The 21,526-nt window shown below is 36.0% G+C and overlaps 1 protein-coding gene across 2 annotated transcripts in view; it reads right to left on the bottom strand.

Annotated features, from left to right (window-relative positions):
- Positions 1–21,526, bottom strand: part of LOC146476074 (microfibril-associated glycoprotein 4-like) — a 140,902-nt gene that overhangs the window by 90,326 nt on the left and 29,050 nt on the right. For both annotated transcript variants that reach the window (XM_085115011.1, XM_085115010.1), the window contains exons 5-7: positions 19,035–19,157; positions 17,547–17,669; positions 15,469–15,597 (exon numbers count right to left, since the gene is read on the bottom strand). In XM_085115011.1, coding sequence (XP_084971137.1) covers positions 15,469–15,597; positions 17,547–17,669; positions 19,035–19,157 — 375 coding nt within the window. The remainder of the gene's footprint in view (positions 1–15,468; positions 15,598–17,546; positions 17,670–19,034; positions 19,158–21,526) is intronic.

Raw genomic sequence — 21,526 nt, forward strand, 5'->3', positions numbered from 1 at the left:
CGATCTTAATCCGCCACAAACATCCGAAGAACGCGTCTTTCAAAGGCGTCGAGGTCCTAAAATCTGGCCTCTGGCTTGTCATGTTCCTGTAAGTCGAGTTGTTTCATTGTTCAATGCTTTCACAACTTCTGGAAGCCTTTTCACCCATTCCGTGGATCTTTCACCCGATTTCAAATTCATTTCTTTGGAATATTGAAAACTGAAAAGTCTTTCCCCCAAAGTTCGATTGAATCTCTCAACAATTCCTTGATCACGGTGAACATTTGGATTTCCTCTTCTGATTCTTGTTTCATGTTTTGACATTTCCTTTGTGACATCACCCATGAATTCTCTTCCTGGATCAACTTGAAGAATTTTTGGCCATTTCAAAGGTCCTTTGTAAATTTTTTGAAAAGCCTTTGAAACTTCAGAGGAATCTTTTGAAGTGAGAGGTTCAGCGGCTTTGAATCTGCTTGCAACATCAACAACAGTCAAGGCATATTTGAAAATCTTTCTCCCTCTTGGGAGTTTGTCATGCGGAAGAAAGAGAAGATCAGCTTGATGAACTGCATTGGGAAGTTCAACATCAAATGTTGGTCTTTGGATGTTTTTTGGAACAGGCAGATAGATTTGCCAAATTGCTTGTTTCATCAACCAAAGTTTCGCTTCATCTTCTGGAACATTGGCTTCTTGAGAAAGTTTTTTCGCTGCTTGAAAGCCTTTCCAATATCCTGTTGGGGAATAATAAATTTTTGACAATTTTCTGTTTGACATTTTTAAAGGAAATGACTTGCTGCAAATCCAATAGCCAAAGCTGATGTTCCAACAAAGATCAACTCTCCCTGTTTTTGAGATTCACTTGGTTGGTAAAAGTCTGAAAATTGGGGTTCCTTGAGATGCTCAATTTTTTGTTGATGAACCTTGTTATAATGCTTCAAAGCATAATCAGTGTTTGTGAAATTTTGTTTTGCTTCATCTTTCATTCTGTCATTTGTTTGAATCCAAACATTCAATTTTGCACGATTTTCTTCGTATTTTTCGAGTTCTTTTTGATATTTTTCAACTGCCAGGTTGTGTCTCTTTTTTTCCTCAAGTGAGGCAGATTCTGAATCTCCAGAAATAAATTTTGCGAGATATGATCCGCCAACAAAGGCGGTTGCATTGATTATTGCTCCTCCAATCATGATTGCGATGCTTGCCATTTTAACTTGGCAATATTTTTTGTTTTTCAAGATAATCATTTGTTGCTAATGAGGCAGCAATGATGACAGTGAATTTCACATAATTCATGAGATTTGAGGAAGGATCAGAAGTCATTGGTTCTTTGATTACTTTCTTTGCAAGCCATCCAAATCCTGCAGCCAATCCAGTGATTGTTGCAGCATCAGTCATTGTTTTCACGAGTTTATTGTCTGACATTTTATTTCAGAAAACAAATTAATCCATTTGTTTTAATTTTGGGGATTTTTTTTGTTGCAGCTTCAGTCACGTTTTGCCTCTCAACTTCTACCATGGTGCTTCGCACCGACGCCTGCGGCGTAATGTGATCAATCAATTGTTTTTGTGCTTTTTCGCTTCCCACTTTGCTTTTATGTTTGAAAAGATGTTTCAATTCTTCCCTCTTGTAATACAATCCAGCAAGTGAAACAATAATGCTGGCAACAGAAAGCACTTGAGTCAATGAAAATGAGCTTTTTTGTTCGCTTTCGTTTTCAGTTGGAGGGTTTTCTTTTTGTTCTCCTCTTTTAGTGTCTGTTCGCGTGACTTCTTTTGCTTTTTTCTTTGCTTCACGTGCTTTTTTGTTGTGTTCAGCAAGTTTTTTTCCAGCTGCAATTCTTCCTGGATTTTTCGGAACTGTTTGTTTTGTTGTTGTTGTGATTTGTTCAGAATCAACTTCTTTCTTTTCAGAACTTGTTTGAGGTTCTTTAATTTTTTTCAGGTTCTTTAACTTCTTGAGTCTCCATTTTAAATGATTTTTCAATTTCTTGTCATTTCATTTAAAATGGAAAAATTTAACAGAGAAGAACTTGAAGTGCTTTTGGAATATTTCAAAAATGAATCAGAAGAAAACAGACAAAGGCATCAGCAATATCTTGAAAAAGACGATCTTCAAGAAAATCATGAGTCAACATTTCATTTCTTTCGAAACCAAACGGGAGAAACAAAGACAAGATTCATGCAAGTCTTCAATGACAGACTCAAACACGAGATGAGGTTGAAAAAGGATATCTTGAAGGATGTTAAAGAACTTGTTAAAAATGAGAAAAAAACTCCTTTCTTTCACAAGTTTCTTGGTTATTCCTTTCTCTTTTTCTTTTGTTAAAATCAATGCAAATAATAATGAAATAATTTTTTTTATTTTTTTATTTAAAATATGACTCTTGAACCTGAAAAATTCAAATTGATACCATCAAGTTACAAAGGCAACAATTTCGAAAAAATTCAATACGATGGCAAAGATCTTCTCCAAAAACTCAGGGGTGATTTTGTCATCACAAAATATGGTCAAAGGCTGCAACTTTGTCTGAAACCTGTCGATTACGAGATTTTTGATCGGATCCATCGTTTGGCTGGCAAAGAAAATGTTACTTGTTTTGGTGGCATCGGCATTTCGATGAACAAAAATACTCCATTTTTTGATGAGTTCAACAAAAGAATGGATCAAAGCAAATGTTTCAATGAAAACAGAGAAATCAAGATGCGTGGTTGTGTTCTGGCGTGTTTTTCATCATTTTCAAAGAACGGTGTGCTTCTCAACCTTTATGCAAAGCAAGTCAAAGTAAATGAATTTTTGATTAATGATTTGACGAATGAAGAGATCGAGTCATTTTTTGATCTTGAAGATTAATTTCATTTGGTTTCCAAATGAAATCAGTTTTTTGGAAAAACTCAAATAAAAAACAATTTTTTTTCCAAAAATTCTTTTATCATTTCAATTCCATCCAAATAATCTTTTCCAATATAATCACCCAATGAATCTTTAATTATTTCAATTTCTTCAATTTCAATCAATTCTTTTGCTGCAATATTTTCGTTATACCCATCTTCATCCAAATCTTGATAATCATTATGAACTTCATCAAATTTCAAAATTCTTTCTTCAATTTTTTTTCCTTCGATTTTTTTTCTTGAACTTTTTTTTAAATTGATTTTTCGTTTTCTCTTATCCAATCAAGAATTTCAATTGACTCATTTAAAAATTCTCTGATTTCATCAGGATCTTGATAATTTTTTTCATAATTTGGTTCTAAAATTTCTTCAATTTCATCAAACAAATCATTATATTGTCCATTTGTTGCTGAAATAATAAAGCTATAATATTTTACGGAAATTTCATAAGTGTTATCAAGGATTTTTTCAATTTCCAAACATAAATTTTCATAAACACTGAATTGATCGAAAATTTCTTGTTTTTTTGCATTTCTGATTTCCCAATGACACATGAGTTTTTTATGAAAAAAATTCTCGTTGAAATCATTTTTTGCAAGAACTCTGGCTGATAATGATTGAAGACTTTCCATTTTATTTAAAAATAAAAATAAATTTTTTTTGATTTTTTTTTGAAATTTTTTCAAGTTATTTCTCAGGTTCTTATCAAGTTCTTCTTCAATTTCTTTCACAGGTTCTTTTCAAGTTCTTTTTCAAGTTCTTCTTCAATTTCTTCTTCAATTTCTTCGTATCTTTTGAAATATTTTTCAACATCTTTCTTTGAAAGTCTTTTGATTTGATCTTGTGTGAGTTCAACTCCAATCATTTCCTTGCATTGACCACTTGCTGTCAAAATGGCAAGATTTTCTCTGTGATCTGTTTCAATGGGTTGGGGTTCAGTTTCAAGAAGCGCCATGACTTCATTAATTGATTCGTTCGCTTGGATTTCCATTCTAAATGAAGTGGAAATTTTTTCAGTTCAAAGAAATTTCAAAAGGATGTCTGAGGGAGAAATCAAGATGAGAAAATTTGACTTCTTTCAACTCTTTCATGTATTTTTCCTTTTCATCTTTTGTCAAATCTCCTGCGAATTCTTCGAAAACTGTTTTCATGTCTTTTGCTGACGGGGTGAAAAAAAGAATCAAAGAAGCAATGTTTTCTCTGAAAAGTTTTGCGATGCTTGACATTTGTTGAGTGAGAACCCAAACGCTGATTCCTGAATGTCTTGCAGAAAAAGCAAGTTTCACAAGTTCATTTGTCCTTTTTTTCACGTCTTTTGATGAAGCGCAATCATCGAGAATGATCAATGTGTTTGTTCCTTCAAAGGCAAAAGAGATTATTTTAAGCCAGTCATTGATTTGATGGTGTTCTGGGATGATAATGAAAAAATCTTTGTCATTCTCAGCAAAATTATCCCAGGTTTTGTTGTTGACGAAGGTTGGACAAAGGAGGAAAATGAAATCAAATTTTTTATTGAATGTTTCTTTGAGAAGATTCACAATAAAAGTTGTTTTTCCTGAATTTGTTGGACCAACAATCAAAGCATTGAATGGAATGTTTCCTGGATTCATTTTGTTATTTTATAAAGACTCGAAGAGTCGGTCGCCAAAGGCGGCATACCCATGTGCAAACGTGTGAATTCCATCCTCTCTGATGACTCTCTTGTCATCATTTGCAGAAAGAGCAATCTTGTTGCCTGTTTCTGTGAAAATTTCGTGTTTATGTGATCTGATGATATCCATTGATCTCATTTGTTTTTTTCCTGAAATGAGACAATCTTTGTAATCTTGGTGAGTGATTGTTTTTTTGATGACTGATTTTTTGATTCCTTTGCACTTTTTTTCTTCCTTTCCTTCATACATTTTCACAGAATAAAGTTTTGCTCTGAGTCCAACAAACTCTTCAATGATTTTTCCTCCAGCTTCGTCTTTCATCATTCCAATGACTTTTTTGTTGACTCCAGTTTTGATTCCTGATGGGTGAATCTTTGGAAAATTTGATGTGTCAAACTTTTCAAAAACATCCTGAGAAATATCCTTGAAAAAGTCCTCTGTTTCTCATAACAAAGAGAATCAGTGTTGGTGAAAAGGAGTTTTGCTTTTTCTTTGAACTTTGGTTTGATGTAATCATAATGAAAGTCAAAAACAAGAGTTTTTGAGACGTCAAGAATCGACATTCCACAATAAACTGGTTTGTTGAAAAGAAGTTTCACTCTTTTCATGTGAATTGCAATCAGATTTTCATCAAAGATTGTGCAACTTTCAAAGTTTGGTTTTGCTGCAAATCGCAATGCTGACTTTCTGTTGTTGACCAATTTGATATCCGCCCTCTTCCTGATGTTTTCCATGGTTTTTCCAAAAACAGAATGTTCATGAGTTTGAAGAAATCTTTTTCGAAATCATTTTTTCCATTTGCTCTGAGTTTTGTGTTGAGTTCAATATAAGATTTCAACCAAGGTTCTTCTTTGAATTTGATGATTCTGTGAATCTTTTTGAGTTTGAGTCCCATTTTGAGATATTGTTTGAGATTTCTGTGATGAATCACATAATTTTCTTTGTTGTTTAGAGTTGGAATTAGTTTTTCAACTCCATTAACAATTATTCTCTCAGGAGCAAGTGGAAGATCATTGTGGAGGTCATGAAGTTCTTTTGGGTAATCTAAGTCAACTTCAAGAATGCAGGGGAAATTTTGCCAATTTTCAAATTCTTTTTCATCAACCCATTCAAATCCTCCAACAGGCAAAGGCTCACACATTGCCCAGCCATAAAGGTTGTTTGCGTCAAGATAAGGGATAAATGTTGAAAGTTTTTCTGGGTTGAAATCTTTTCCCATGTATTTGTTGTTTGCTTTTCCAAGTCTGTTTGAAATCACTGAAACGCCGCCTCTGGTGCCTTTTTCAATCATTTGAAGCATGTCAATGTCTGTGAGAAGTTCGAGTTTGACTTTGGTTTTTTTCAAAGCTGCATCCCATGCAAGGCCAGGGGATGTGAAATACCATGCTGGATCGAGTTCATAGTTTTCAAGGCAAACATTCCTGAATTCCTCGAAAACATCAGCAAGAAGAAGAACATCTGTTTTGAGATAGAGATCGTGATAATCTCCCATGTTTTTGCAGTTGAAAGTTTTCCAAACTTTTTGCGCATGCTCAAAGTCTTGTTGTGTGATGTGTTCATCGTTGAGTTTTGAATAAATTTTTCTTTTGGGGGAAGATTTGTTTCTTGAAATTTGTTGAAGTTGTCCATGAAGTCATAAGGATAAACTCCTTTTTTTGAAAGAAGATCCAGTTTTTCACTGAGTTCTTCTTTTTCTTCTTCAGAAAGTTGTTCTTCTTTCAAAGTTTTTCCTCTTTCTTTCAATTTTTCTCTCAAAAGACTTTTTTTTGTTTCAATCTTTTTGTCTCTTTCCAGATTCTTGACCAATGCATCAAGAGAAGATGCCATGAATTTGAAAGAATCAATGAATCTGATGTCATGTCGGATCAAATGTTCTTTTCCTTCTTTGTCAATCCAGCTTCCCACAATAATTTTTTTTGTGAATGAAATGTATTTTTCCTCGTTGTTTGGAATGCACCTGATGTCACCTTCAGTTTTTCCAAGATTTTTTATGAAAAGATGAGCATCATAGTTTTGAAGATTGTGAAAAATTACTGGAGTAAACCATGGCTTTCTGAATTGGAGATTGCATGAATTGTGAGCTGCTCCACGGAATTTCCCAGTGAAGTGACAGTGATCTCTGACTTTTTTATCATCTTCTTCGAATTCTTCTTGGCAGATCCAACATTTTGTTGATTTATTGAAATCTTCCCAATCATTTTGTGTCATTACCAAGGGTTTTGGTGGAATATTTTGAATCCTTGTGATATCATCTTCAATCATTTCAACAAATATTTGAGAGATATCTTCTTCCTCATTTTTCATTCGATATTCCACAGTTTTTGAAAGCTTTTCGTTAAAAGAGCATTTGATTTGATAACAAAACCCACAAGGTTTGTGCTTTTGAAACTGGTTGGTGAAACATTTTTCTGGATTCGGTTGACATCCACTGATTTGTTCAACAAGAGACTCAAAATCAGCATAAATGACAAATGGCATTTTTTGTGAGCGAATGTGATTTTTGAATTCGATGAAAGTTTCCTCTTTTGGCATTACAATGAATTCATTGCTTTGACAAATTTCTTTGCGTTTTTCGAGTTTTTCATTTGTTTGAAAAGCATTCAAGCATCTTAAACAAATATGAATTGATCCATTGTGTTTTGTGATTTGACTTGACAACAGCTTGCTCATGTCTTTGATGAGACAATAATGCTTTTTTTCTTCATCAGCAATCAAAAGAAGATTGATTTGGTGTTGCCTTTCTGGAGCTTTGAATATTTTAAGAGGATAAACAACTTCTTGAAATCCAAAGACATTGATTGAAATGTTTTGATTTGATTATTCAAAATGTGTTACTTGTTTCACATCAATTGGGAATTTCAGGCCATTCCAATTGAGTCTTTTTGAATTTTCCCTGAGATTTTTGTCAATTCTTTCAGGATGTTTATCTGCAGGAAAAAGCGCCCTGGTGACCCACCATTTGAAACATTCATTATCATTATTTTTCATGTTGATAATTGCTTTTTTGTTTGCTAGAATTTTTGGCAATGGGATATATGATCTCCCTCCTAGGGGAATGTATTGTGTCATTTGAACGTCAAGTGACAGAACTCTTTCAAGAACCCAATTTGATCCTTTATTATTAAAATTTTGAAATCTTTCTTCGATTGTTTCAATCATAGAGTCAATGATTTCTGATTCATTTATCCCTTCCAAATTTTCAATTGTTTGAGAATGAAAATATGGATAAGCAGTTATAACATTTCCGTTGGTCAAATCAGTTCTTGTCATATAGCAATTGAGAATGAGTCTCACCCTTGTTTGCTGATTTTCTCTCATTATTCCCAAAACATCTGGTTTGACAAATTGCAAAAATTCTCTTTCATCAAAATTTCCTTCTGTTTCAATTCTAAATTGCCTTGCAAAACCACTCAATGCTGTTGCTGTTTCTGTGATTTTTGCTCTTATTCTATTTATTTCTTTCAATTTTGAGATTTTTTCCTCTTTTTCGATTTCTTCGGGTGTTGATATTTTGATGTTTGGAGGTGGTGGTTGCGTTGGCCTTCTCAATCCAAGCATTTCCTCGAGTTCTCTGATTTCTCTTTTTGTTTCTTCATTTGCCTCTTTTCGTCTTTGTCTTTCTTCTGGATTTTTTCTCACTGCTCTTGTTGGTTGGATAATTTGTGAATTATTTCTGGAACTGGTTCATCGAAAATAGGTGTGAGATTTCGGACTCTTTCGCGTTCTCGTTCATGAGCTTGATTGATAACATTAATTAATTCTGCTTTTCTCAATCTACTGTAACTTCTGAGTCCAAGACTTTTTGCTTCAGCTTTTAATTCTGGAACTTTCAGTCTGTCCATTTTATATATATATTTTTTAAATTTTTTTTAAATTTTTTTTTGAATTTTTTTATTTTTTTTTTATTTTTTTTAAAAATATATAAAATGGAAAAAGAACAAATTGAATTAAAAATTTTTGTGAGTGGAAAAGATCTTATTGACATTTCTTTCAATGGTTCATCATTGGATTATTTGAACCAAATAATTTCAAAAAGTGATGAAATCACAGTTTATCCAACTCATGCAAGTCTTTTGAAAATGGCAAATAAAAAAAAAATTCAGAACAAAATGGCATACACAAACGATGAACTCAAAATAGCTTTTGGTTTTCCTTCAAAACAAAAAAAATTGAGAAAATTTGTTTTTGAGTCACCAAATAAAAGACTTGAATTCGACACAAGAAAACAAGCGTTGGATAAACTGAAAATATCAGCAAGCCGAATTGCTGATGCTGTGAAAAATGGAAAAATTGAGATTGAGGATGTTAAATATGATTTCAAAAGAGAGTGATTTTCAGAGAAATTCTGTGAAAATCAAAATTTCAGTTAATTTTTTATCTCATAATTTTCCATGAATTTTTCCAAATATTCTTTAACTTTTTCAGGATTGTTAAATTGTATTTCATCGAGTTCTTTCTCTTGTTGAACTGTCAGAATATCTTCGTAGTTTTTTCTTATCATTTCAATAACTTCTTGGTTTTCTCTGCAAATTTGAACCAATTCAAGCCATCTCTTTTTTTCCCATTGGTTTTTCAGATTTTCTTGATTTTCTTTGCCTTTCTGAGTTTTGCATTTTATTTGAAATTTTTTTTGGAATTTTTTTTTTTTAATTTTGCATTTACCAGAATTTTTTACGCAAAATCAAGGGAGACTTGATTTGGACCACTTTTTTTGAAAAAAAGTGGTCGGATTTTTGATTTTTTTTGATTTTTTTGGATTTTTTATGCTGATTTTTTTAGTGTAAGAAAGAATTTTGATTTTGGGTGGGATTGTGATTTTTTTTATGCTTAACTGAGGGTAGTTTGAGAATGTCCCAAGTATCTCTTTATCTATCTACTGTCGTAGACTCGAATTTGCTGACAAGAATATGTAAAATGTTTAGCGTTGTTTCTGTTAGTGATTAATGTGACTTTGAACCCTGAACCCGTGACTTTGGCCTGGATGGGACGCCTCTGTAAGGCTCTTTGTTATTGCTGTCCGGGGAAGTCATATTCTCCATATTTGAAGACGTTTGAGGTTGACAGCCCTGTAAAGGTGCCTTTTGATGCAGAAGTAGACGCACGCTTTTATATGATTCTCGAAAACTATCCCTTTGGAAACTGAAAATGATTTGCTTTTGGGTTCGCACAGTACAAGACATGTTTCTTTTTGCACGAGTAAAGAGCACGTAAAACTGTTTTGAGAGTTGCCATCGAGAGAGATCTGTGGCAAACGGTTTGTTTACCTCTATTAATAAGGTTCTAAATATAGAATTCTCACTTATTGATCGTTCGCCCGATAAGCAAAGCTACGTAGCACGTGCGAGGCTCCTAACTTTTTCTTAAATTCGGCAAACCGTATTACGCGGACAAACTCCACTAGATTAAAATCTTTTCAACTTACAAAGATATGTGCAGGAAAATGAGTTTAGGTCTTTTAAAGTGCATTGTATAACCTTGAGCGCTCACTTTGTCAAAAAAAAAATTCCTTTGAAATCAAACATTATTTACGATTCGGCAACAGTAATTAGGACGCATGTGTTTACTTCTGCCGAAATTGAGTCATTTGCTTTTGACCGCTTTGGCTACCAACTAGCCGCTGAAACGAGCAATTTCTCTCCATCTTCCAATTTTTCAACCGATGACGCAGAGCAAATGACTCAATTTCGGCAGAAGTAAACACATGCGTACTAATTACTCGGAATGCCGAATTGTAAATAATGTTTGATTTCAATTTTTTTTTTGGACAAAGTGAGCGCTCAAGGTTATACAATACACTTAAAAAGACCTAAACTCATTTTCCTGTACATATATTTGTAAAGTTGTAAAGATTTCAATCCAGTGGAGTTTGTCCGCTTAGTAAGGTTTGCCGAATTTAAAAAAAGTTAGGAGCCTCGAACGTGCTAGCTTCGCTTATCGGGCGAGCGATCGGAGATCACAGCTCGAACGCCGTGAGAATTCTATATTTAGAATCTTTTTTGTGGAGGTAAACAAACCGTTTGCCACAGATCTATTTGTGTTCGGTAATTATCGGTTTTAAACTTACAAAAAAGATCTCTCTCGATGGCAACTCTCAAAACAGTTTTACGTGCTCTTTGCTCGTGCGAAAAGAAACATGTCTTGTGCGAACCCAAAAGCAAATTATTTTCAGTTTCCAAAGGGATATTTTTTGGAGAATCATATAAAAGCGTGCGTCTACTTCTGCATCAAAAGGTATCTTGTTGAACATATAACTCCTAAAAAGTTAAATGCGCCACGAAGGGGACCCATTGGCGTGTACACCTGCCATAGGCAAATTGGTAAGTACAATTAATACAAATTACAAAAACTCGCTTTGCGGCCAGTAACTAGCCCTTTTTCAGATATATATTACTATTTCCTTTCTTCTGCTTTAGGAAATCATTAGCAATGGACCTTCCCAGGCATTTGACTTTTGGAGCTAAAACTAGATAGGATTTCTAGTTTGTTGCACAGTCACTAGAAATATATGGGAAAAGTAAATGTGTTGCGTGTATATACACCGACTCAAAGTATTGCATACAAAGAACTCTCCTTCGAAATAGGCTTGTGGTTACAAAGAAAAAAGTTACGAAAATCAAAAGGAAAACATTGTATGCTAGTAAGGAAGAAAATGAAGAAATGAGCAAGAGCAAGACAAAAATATCCACGCGGATGTATTTGCGGCACGTGATCACTTGGATGTAAAGATTGCGTGACATCGATCTGCCTCTGTTTTTCAGTTCAATTAGTTCCTTCACTTTCTTGCCTCTTTTCATTAGAAATATTCAATACAAAACTCAGTAGATAACCAGAGGATGCTTTATATGCAAGACATGAATCCAGGTCCTGCAAAAATATTACACAACCCAGAGAAAGGTGACGCTTAGAAAATGCCGTAGTGATGAAAAGGCCGGTGGCTAAGCACGGCAGCAAGACACGGGAAAATTAGCGAAGAACATCAAAATTATTTGCCTTCAAACACCCATTTGGAAGGTAAGCTGTAACCGAAGTATTATCTCAGGTTAACTGGGTAGTTTTAATGGGAAATGGCAGGGTTTTACAATGGTTTGCTCAGAAAGCGAGCTAAGGATAGTAGAATTGTTTACATTTCCTGGTTAAACAAGATCGCTTCGAAAGGTGAAATTGGGTCAACTTGCATGGGGCCGCTCGCCTCATAAATAACTTTTGCCAAGAAAAAATTATATCACGTTCACAAACAGCTCTTTTACTTGCTAGAATTGAATTTTGAAAGAATTCTACATAATACCGAGTATGTTTTGAGATGTTTGAAAATGGTATGGAATTTTTGATTTTCAAAGTCTACAAATTTCGGTTCTCTTCGCTTGCTCCCCAGAAATTCGAAATTACAATTGTAAGTCTAAACTATCATCAAAGCAGCTTAGCAATACCTCCTGATTAACATTATAAACTAAGAAAAACCATAATTTGCTATGCGCCTTCACGCGAGTTCGATTATCTGATCATGAAATTTGACCTCATTCCTGTGATTTTTCGGCTTCACCGGTTGTCGACGGTTTTTCGTAATTTTCTCAAAAATGTAAAAACTCTAGAACCTAAAACTTATATCACGATTCTTAGCATACCATAGGTTATCTCTGGACGAAATATCAAGGGGTCCATTTTTCCAACCTTGTGCCACATTTTTTCAATCTCACTCGGTCCCTATAGAGAGTCGCTCTTAATTTTTTGACTCTTTAACATGCAACAGTTAAATTTTAGGCATTTTAACACTAACAGGAAAAAATTCACTGTTACAGTAAAATTTTCCCAGAAAAAAACAAAAACGGCTCAAAAAAGGCCAATGTTATTTTGTTTGATGTCATTTTTCTTAATAGGACTTTTCACCACTAGACTTCCGGTTTTACAATGGAAGGCAAGCAGTCATTTTCATCGTTTCCGAGCATTTAACTGTGGATAGGTGAAAAAATAAGAAAACACTAGTGTGAATGAAAATATTTTGCATTGTTTTCGCCGAGTTGAAAAACGCATTAGTGTGGATGGGGCCTATAACTTGGCTCCAGTAACGTACTTTTGGAAAGACAATACAATGATGGATTCTGCAATGTTGTCATGGCAACACGTTTGTTTCCGAATCTCTTTCATGTGAAAATGGCGTGCCCTTTTTACTTTGGGCTTTCCAAACAGCAACCACTCCTTCTTTGTCCTTATATTGTCAAAATAGTGGCAATGGCTCAGAGCGGAAAAGACTGGAACCAAGAGTGTTGCCATAGCAACATCACAATATGCACTGTCTGGTGTCTTTCGTAAGGGACAATACTGCTGCCAAGTTTCCAGCACCATAGCCCATTTTTTCCAGAGATCTTCATTTTGTGATTTATCGGCATGCTCTGACCACTGTTACGGGATATTTTTCAGTAAAAATAGATTTCACTCAGTTTAGGAGATATCGGAGCCTTTGAAACTGTCAAGTAAAACACATAGGTGTTGAACACCCGCTGTTCTTTCGAATAAGAATGAGCTTCAGTTTGCAACGGCGAGAAAAATAATTTCTTTAGAATTTCCTCCATTTGTTAAGCTTACGCGTGTGAAATTGAGTTGTCGAAATACTATTGGCTACGGGTCTTGTGACAAATGTTCTTCATTTAAAGGTCTTGAGTTCTGCCTGTAAGAGAATGAGTCAAGATCTGCAATAAACGCTATGTTCCTGTGAAGAAGATCTGGTCCACTTGATGTTAAAGATCCCAGTAGGTAGCAGTACACCTCGAGCTCTCGCTGAGGCACAGAGCCAAATTTCTCCAAAGCCCATGTTACACCACTAGCGCCATCATCAAATTTTCTCATAATATTGGAATATCAATGCAACCATGCAACCAGAGAAAATAAAAAGAGCGGCATGACTAATCGATGACATCAATGAAATCAACGAGTAACCAATAGACAATAGGTAATCGATGGAAAAAAGGAAAACATATTTGTTCCTCTTTTACAATGCCTTTTTGATAAGCTGAACTTGTTTTTCACTTCAGGCACTTTAACCAATTTGAGGGCCAGTCAGTATTACACACGGACTAGGGTGAGGATATAAAGCGCGGAATGGGTATAAATTAGTAAGGATCCGCACTGCAAACATGAAATCTTGCTTTATCTCGACAAAACACCAGGATTCTTAATGCGAAAGGTCGCGCTAAAAGAGTGTCAGGAATTTTAGATCTTTAGCGTTCGTCCCAGGGTTTAGCCTGCGCCGAAGTCGAACAACCTGTAATGTATTTAAGCTATTATATACCCAGCCGGCGTTTTACAACTAGTCCGTGGTCCGCAGTCAGCGTTCTTATTTTCCTCAGTCCATGTTTTGTACCCAGTCGGCGTTTTGCACCCTATTCCGCGCTTAATACCCAGTTCGTAGTCCGCAGTCCGTGTTTTACACTGACCGTTTTGGGGCAAGAGGCATTGCGTGGAAGCTGCAGTAATTTTTCTGCAATGTTAGTGATGTTTCTCTCCAAATCTAATACTTATATTTAAAAAGAAAACATTAACGTTCTTTTTTGAAACCTTATTTTTATCAGGTCCATGGATGCAGAATTAGGGTCGCAGTGACTACCCCAGATAAGGAATATGTTAAGCCTGGTGAAAAAATGAGAATGGTGAATGATTTTTTTCCTCAAATCACCAGGCTTAACATTTTTCATCACATTATTTCCATTGCGCATAAGCCACATATTGACATTCCAATCCTAGCAGTATGTAGGATGTTTGTCACGTGAACCTAGTTTAATGGCCTTAGCTCCCACGAGTCTCCTGTAGTTCAATGGTAGAGCATCCGAACTAGTAATCGGAAGGTCTTAGGTTCGATTTCTGATAGGAGCACTCGGATATTTTCCGAGTATGCCTGTGTCATTTACTGATTAATACATCATTCTTATATGGACGTTATTCGCTCAAGGATAGAGCACGACAAACTGTCACTCAACGACGACAAAACAGAATTTTTCATTCTGGGAACCAAGCAACAGTTATCGCAAGTTAATATCTCTCGTATCAATATGGGTAACTCCACTGTTTCTAGATCGCCAGTTGTCAGAAACACTCACATAACTAAACTGTGCAGCGCATCATTCTATTATCTTCAAAACATTAGGCGAATAAGGAGATATTTATCACGTGACTCCACTAAGACTTTAGTTCATGCTTTTGTCTCAAATCGATTGGATTATTGCAACACTTTTGCTTTTTTGGACTGCCTCATTTACAAATTGAGAAGCTGCAAACGGGTTCAGAACGCGGCTACATAACTTATTTACAAACATTCGAAGTTCTGTTAGTCATATCACGCCGTACCAATTAAGAACCACATCGAATTATAAAATCTTGCTCATTACGTTTAAGGCAATAAATGGCATTGCACCCGACTACATGAGCAAACGTATTAGACGTAAAACACCCACTTGATGCCGTGAACTCAGGTGTAATCATAGGATTGGGTTGGTCATTCCGTCCGGTTAAATGCCTTCCACCCTAGGGGCTAGAGCATTTGCTTCATCTGCGCCTAAACTTTGGAAAAGATAGCCAGGTCAAATATGGAATCTTCAATCCTTATGAGCTTTTAAAGGAAATGTTAAAACATACCTTTTTTTAAACGCGCTATCAATTTGTCACTTTCGTATTTACTACATAACACTATAAATTTATAATGTATTATCAATTTTATTTAATTTGGCGACGTAAAGCGCATTTGATCATTTCTTTTATGAAATTTGAACTTTATTAATTTTAACTATTAACATTCGTTAAAGCCCGACGTAACTAATCGAACAGCTCGGTAATCGAACTTCGAAAGTAAAATCTCATGGCCTGAGATTCTTACAATATCGCAGACATTAAAGCCTCAAGTAAAGGACATAGTACCAACCAACAGACAAACCAACAATCAAACAAATCATGGAACCTTAACCTTTATCGTTTTGTCCGGTCCCGTCTCCAGTGTCTTCAGCTTTGCACGTACAATTGAATCCTCCTTTGGTGTTATTACACACGGTATCATTACTGCAGTTGTGTGTTCCTGTCACGCATTCATCAATGTCTGAAATTAGATAGAAAGGATGACAAAAAAGTATTTAACGGCATACCTCTCGCACCTGTGGGTCCATTCCCAACTACAGCAACTTCAACGACACTAAAGAAACATTACGTGTGATAGCGGTACCTAAATATTACCTTCAAGGTTGAGAATGTATTAGCTGTAGCACTCTAGCGGAATGTGAGAAGTAATGCCAAGCCCTATCTCAGATTTTGTAAGGAAGATTTTTCAATTAGCACCTGATATTTTAAGCAGTCGTTTGACCGTCATTTTGAAACAATTTTTCTGGAAATTATTTGAAAGGTTGCGGAGAAGTGTTTTGACAAGTAATAAAAGGTAAAGTAATTTTTGGAATCAAGCTGACACTATCATTAACTCGTGGAAATGGCGATAGAAGTGGCCGCTGATGCCGTGGGTTTAACTAAACGGTGGCTTTAATTTCTAATAGTTTTGAGTGGTCTTTGAAATGTAATAGTGACGATGATGTACTTGCGGAGACGCTCTTAGGGCTCCTCACGCGTTTGTCCACCCACAGGGAGGGAGGGGGGGGGGGGTGGGGGTGAAGGAATGCATTATGACCGCAAGGAGGGTCTTCACCATTACATTACCGCGGAAACGGAAATTTTGAATGAAATGCCTAAACCAGCTGTGAGTGGCTTGAGTTTTGATACTATTTCTTAACCTTTTAAAAATATATTTTAGATTTGATCGCGGGCAATCCTACGCGAAATCTTTACGAGCAAAAATACTGGCATTTTAGCATGGAAGACCGTAAACGAGACACAAATCTGGAAATTACACCCTAAGCGAGACGGGCATCCCCCTGCATTTCATATGGGAGTTTGTGACCTTTCATGCATTGTTGAATAATCCGGAAATTTTCTTTTACCACAGGTGCAAAAGATATTTACGAATAATTCCGCTACGCTCAAGACGAAATACTTGAAAAATTTCTTTAACGCTTGCCTGTTGCGTCGGCCTACGGAAAAATAATTGTTGACCATTGTTATCAGCGATGTAATTACCACTTTCTCCTTCATTTTCCTATAAAAAAAAGGAAAAGCCACACTTAAAGAAATAACAAAGAGATTTGAGGAACACAGTTGCCTTTCAACACCGTACTTCCGCCTGTACCGAATTAATATTAATATCGGTGGAACAAATTTGCACCGTGGTTACGGTAAAATTGCGCGTCTCCGATTTCATTTCGTTTGGCAGATTTTCATTTAAATCAGGGAATCTAAACCTTCTTTTGGATTTCAGTGAACTAGCCCTTTTCCAGAGCCGTTAGCTATCCGGTCGGTATCTGTCCGTTAATTGATGGATTACTTTTATCTTACGAAGCGAAATCATTTATTGCATCGAAATCACTTTCGGTAAGCTATGCAAACTACGAGTGAGGGACACTAGCATGTCCTCTGGTGAAGTCACAATAATTTTTTTAATTCATGAGCCTTTTCACGTCATGAATTTATTTATTTTTGTGTTTTACCAAAACGGAGCAAGCTCTTAATAAGCTGATATCATTTTCTGTTGCTGCTTTAAAATGACCAAGATATAAAAAATAAATGCTACAGCAGTCGGAAAGCTCAACCGCATCGCTCATCCAAAACGATACAGAGGTGCATGCCTTGAATAGGAAAAAATAGACCGGTTTTGATGGCAAAAACTTCACTCTTTGTCTAGGGAAATGTTTGAAGAAAAAGGTGTCTCAGTGTGTCTTAGTTGGGCGCAACTCTTTCCCGATAAGTATGTGAGATAAGTTTGAACACAGAAGTATTAATAGCTCAGCAACTATCATATTGTTATTAAAAAGTGAAAACGACCTGAACAATAGCATTGATACAACCATGTTCACCTCCTGAAAATCATGGCAAGAGCTCAGGAGTTAAACCTTTAAATAATTAACGTAGCTCTCAAAGGAAGTAAACGAAAAAAGCCGGAATCTTCACCTGTACAGTTTTGTCCGTCTCCCTTGAATCCAGGTCTGCACGTGCAATAGAATGCCCTCTTTGTGTTATTACAAGCAGCATCGCTACTACAGTTGTTTGCTCCTGTTAGACACTCGTTTATATCTGCAATAGGTTGAAAAGCTTACAGTTAAGAAAGAACAAATAAAATATGTTCAGCACAACGAATTCCATCTCTAACGATACAAAAGATAAATAGTACATTACCGTAGGTAATAAATTGCAACCGATTGGATGATACGTACGTATGTACGTATCTAATCTGTTTTCAGGAGCCACTCCTCAATCCCTTTCATGCAATATCTATTAACGTCCTTCTTAAGTAGCTTGGAAGATACTTGAGATGAGTTTTAATGCAAAGGGTGAGATGAAGCGACTTTTGAAATATTAAGGTGAGTTTAAACCCATATAAATGCAATTGAAATTGTGCCTGAGAAGTGCCAAAGTGATACATTGTACGTGTGACTTTGGGTAATTTGTTTTTCAAAAAGGCGTGTTCTAAACTTTCAAAGCCTTTTATATTGGTTCAAAAAGTCATGCACTGTTGCTAATGAAATCTTAATTTGGGACAACCTTTCTTTAATCAGGAACGGTGTTCCAATAACACCCAGGATGGATTGTTTGTTTTCTTTGAAGCTTTTCTAATTAAAAAAATTGTCAAACTAGGGCCGACTTCTTAAAATATTATCATGTCATAACGGCTGTACTTGCGCAAATACTAACCAAGGCTAGATTATTGGTAACTGACACATCCCGAGATAAAGCAGTTGGAGGATAAAACTAACCAATGTAATGACTGAACAATTCTGTTTTCTAATAGTTAATAGAACTCACGTAGGAAGCCAGACTGGTTCTAGAAGATGGAATAAGTGTGTTGCAATTAACAGTTGGTCTCGGAAAAAGGTTTTAACTCCTTAAGGACAAATGTTATGAAACCGACGCTCAGTGAATTCCAACTGAAAATTTATACACAAGGTTACAGTGAAGAAGAAAGGCCCTTTGAAACCTGGAATAAAATCTGTTTCTCAATTTTTTTATCGTAGCAAGTGGGATTCTATATATCATACATTTGACCACTGAAAATTTACTTTAATTATCTCCGCAAAGTGGCAGTTTGGTTTAGTGATTACAATTAATCAAAGTTTGACCGAAATATAGAAGAAGATCTTTTTGGAATCAATGATTCTGTGCGAGTAATCAAAAAATGTTCAATGACACCATGCTTTTTCTTTCATCATTACATTTGTAAGAAAAAAATGAATGAACAATGTTCGTCACCCCCTGACTTTATTTACAGAATAGTGGATAAGTAGCGCATTGAAAGAATATCAAGCTTTTGTTTCGTTGCTCAGTTTTACATCCGTTAACATATAATATTAAGTCCTGAGAATTATTACATCACCGAAGTTGAAGTCTCCTCCAAAGAGCACAATTCTCAGCGGCATAACAGACAAATCATGGAACCTTAACCTGTACAGTTGTGTCCGTCTCCTGTGAATCCAGCTTTGCACGTGCAATTGAACCCTCCTTTGGTGTTGTTGCACACGGTATCATTACTGCAGTTGTGTGTTCCTGTCACGCATTCATCTATATCTGAAACGAGGTTAAATGGATGACGCTTGCTCGCGGATAATCAAAAAGTACACTGTCTTGCAGATCATCGAATATAGCTGTCAAGATGGATAATGCTCGCTCGGCTGCAGCAGAGAATTTGGTCTATTAACTGGGCAAATGGGCTAGTCGATATATTACCAGTAATCCCCAGTCCCAGGTTGTTTAATGCACTCGGGCGGACAGTGGGAAGTAATGCTAAGCCCTATCTCAGATTTTCTAAGGGAGATTTTGCAATTCACTTGAGATCTTAAGCAGTCGTTTGACCGTCATTTTAACGCAATTTTTCTGGAAATTACTTGAAAGGTTGCGGAGATGTGTTTTGACAAGTAATATAAGGTAAAGTAATTTTTGGAATCAAAGTGACACCATCATTAACTCGTGGAAATGGCGATGGAAGTGGCCGCTGATGCCATGGGTTTAACTAAAAGGTGGCTTTAACTAATAATAGTTTGGAATGGTCTTTGAAATATAACAGTGACAGTGACAGTGATGTACTTGCGGAGACGCTCTTAGAGCTCTTCACGCGTTTGTCCGCCACAGGGGTGTAGGGGGTGGAGAAGGAATACATTATGAGCGCAAGGAGGGTCTTCACCATTACATGACCGCGGGAACGCTTGTCGGAAGTTTTGAATGAAACGCTTAAACCAGCTGTGAGTGGCTTGAGTTTTGATACTATTTCTTAACCTTTTAAAAATATAGTTTAGATTTGATCGCGGGCAATCCTAAACGAAATCTTTACGAGCAAAAATACTGGCTTTTTGGCCTGGAAGATCGTAAGCGAGTCCCAAATCTTGAATTTACACCCTAAGCGAGACGAGCATCCCCCCCTCCCCTTGCATTTCATATGGGGGTATGTGACCTTTCATGTATTGTTGAATTATCCGAAAATTGTTTTTTACTACAGGCATATACAAAAGATATTTACGAATAATTCCGCTACACGGCTCAAGACGAAATACTTGGAAAACTTCTTTGCCGCTCACAAATATAACAAATAATACTGATAATAAGAATAATAAAATAAATAATAAAATAATAAAATAAAATTATGAATGAAGAAGGACTACTCACTGTATCCACATAAGTGCTTCTAAAAGACATTAACGCAATCAAACTTCGCATAATTCAAAAGCTTGCATCGCGAAAAAACACTTAATATGTAAAACAAACTACGAATAAGGGACTCTCTACGGTCCATGCACCGAAACTAAACGTATATGTGGAAATAATTTCAAACATCCAAATCACTTTCCTTTACACATGTGTACACAAGGGCGAAAGATTAAAAAAAAAAGACTTTATCCTTGACGTGCGCACGCACTTCAAACCGACAGAAACTTTCCAGTACAGGCTATATGAAAGGCGAAGCCTTAAGACTTCTCAGAACAAAATCTTCAAAAACAGCATTTGAAGGAAACATTACTCTATTCAAACCGAGATTACCCTACAGAGGTTACCCCGATAACCTCATAGATAAAACTGTCTCAGATGTCAATTTCAGCGAAAGAATGTCGACCCTACAAAACAAACAAAAAAAGCGCAAAAACATTTTGCCGTTAGTTAAAAAATATCGCCCTTCTGTGCTCAACCTAAAAACCATTCAGATGAGTAAATGGCATTTAATAGAAAATCAGCCTCTGCTAAAGGAGATCTACAAAGACCCTTCCCTACTTTCGTACAGAAAAAGGAGATCTTTGAAAGGCGTACTCAAAAAAGCAAATTAGCTTTGAAGGTCATATTCTTCCTATCTCGACCAGTAGGAGCCGTGTTTAGCGTGTCTTCATTATTTTAACGTCATACGGAACGGCACTATCACTCCTGGATGCTAAAGCATATGCACGTGTAAAAGGGCGTTTTAGAACCTAAGTAAAACCTTTCAAAGTGAACAATTCAAAACGTACCGAGTCCATTTATATTTGAGGTTTCTCAATGAATAATTTCCTTGCTCTCTAGCCATGACCATCGTGGAAAATTTAGAAACTATTTGACATGAAATATTAGAAGCCAATAAATCGTGCTACATTGCAAACGTTATTGGTTTAAAGCAGGACAATCTTTAATTCTCAGTCATAATATTAACCTTACGCTGTAAAGGAAATAACAGAAATAACCGAGTAGTGCTGTCCAGTAAGCCGCATTGTCCAATGAGTAAGCCGAGGGTATATCTTTGCAAAAGGCCTGCAGGTTAAGAGGTCAAAGGCCCGAGACTTTACCTGTGCAGTTTTTCCCGTCTCCAGTGTTTGCTAGCCTGCATGTGCAATTGCACGATCCGTTGATGTTGTTACAAACAACAGTTACACTGCAGTTGTGTTTTCTTTGTTGACACAATTTTAAATGTTTAGTAAATC

Source organism: Pavona decussata, unplaced genomic scaffold (genome assembly GCF_977016875.1).
Source record: "Pavona decussata unplaced genomic scaffold, jaPavDecu1.1 SCAFFOLD_81, whole genome shotgun sequence".
Taxonomy (NCBI): domain Eukaryota; kingdom Metazoa; phylum Cnidaria; class Anthozoa; order Scleractinia; family Agariciidae; genus Pavona; species Pavona decussata.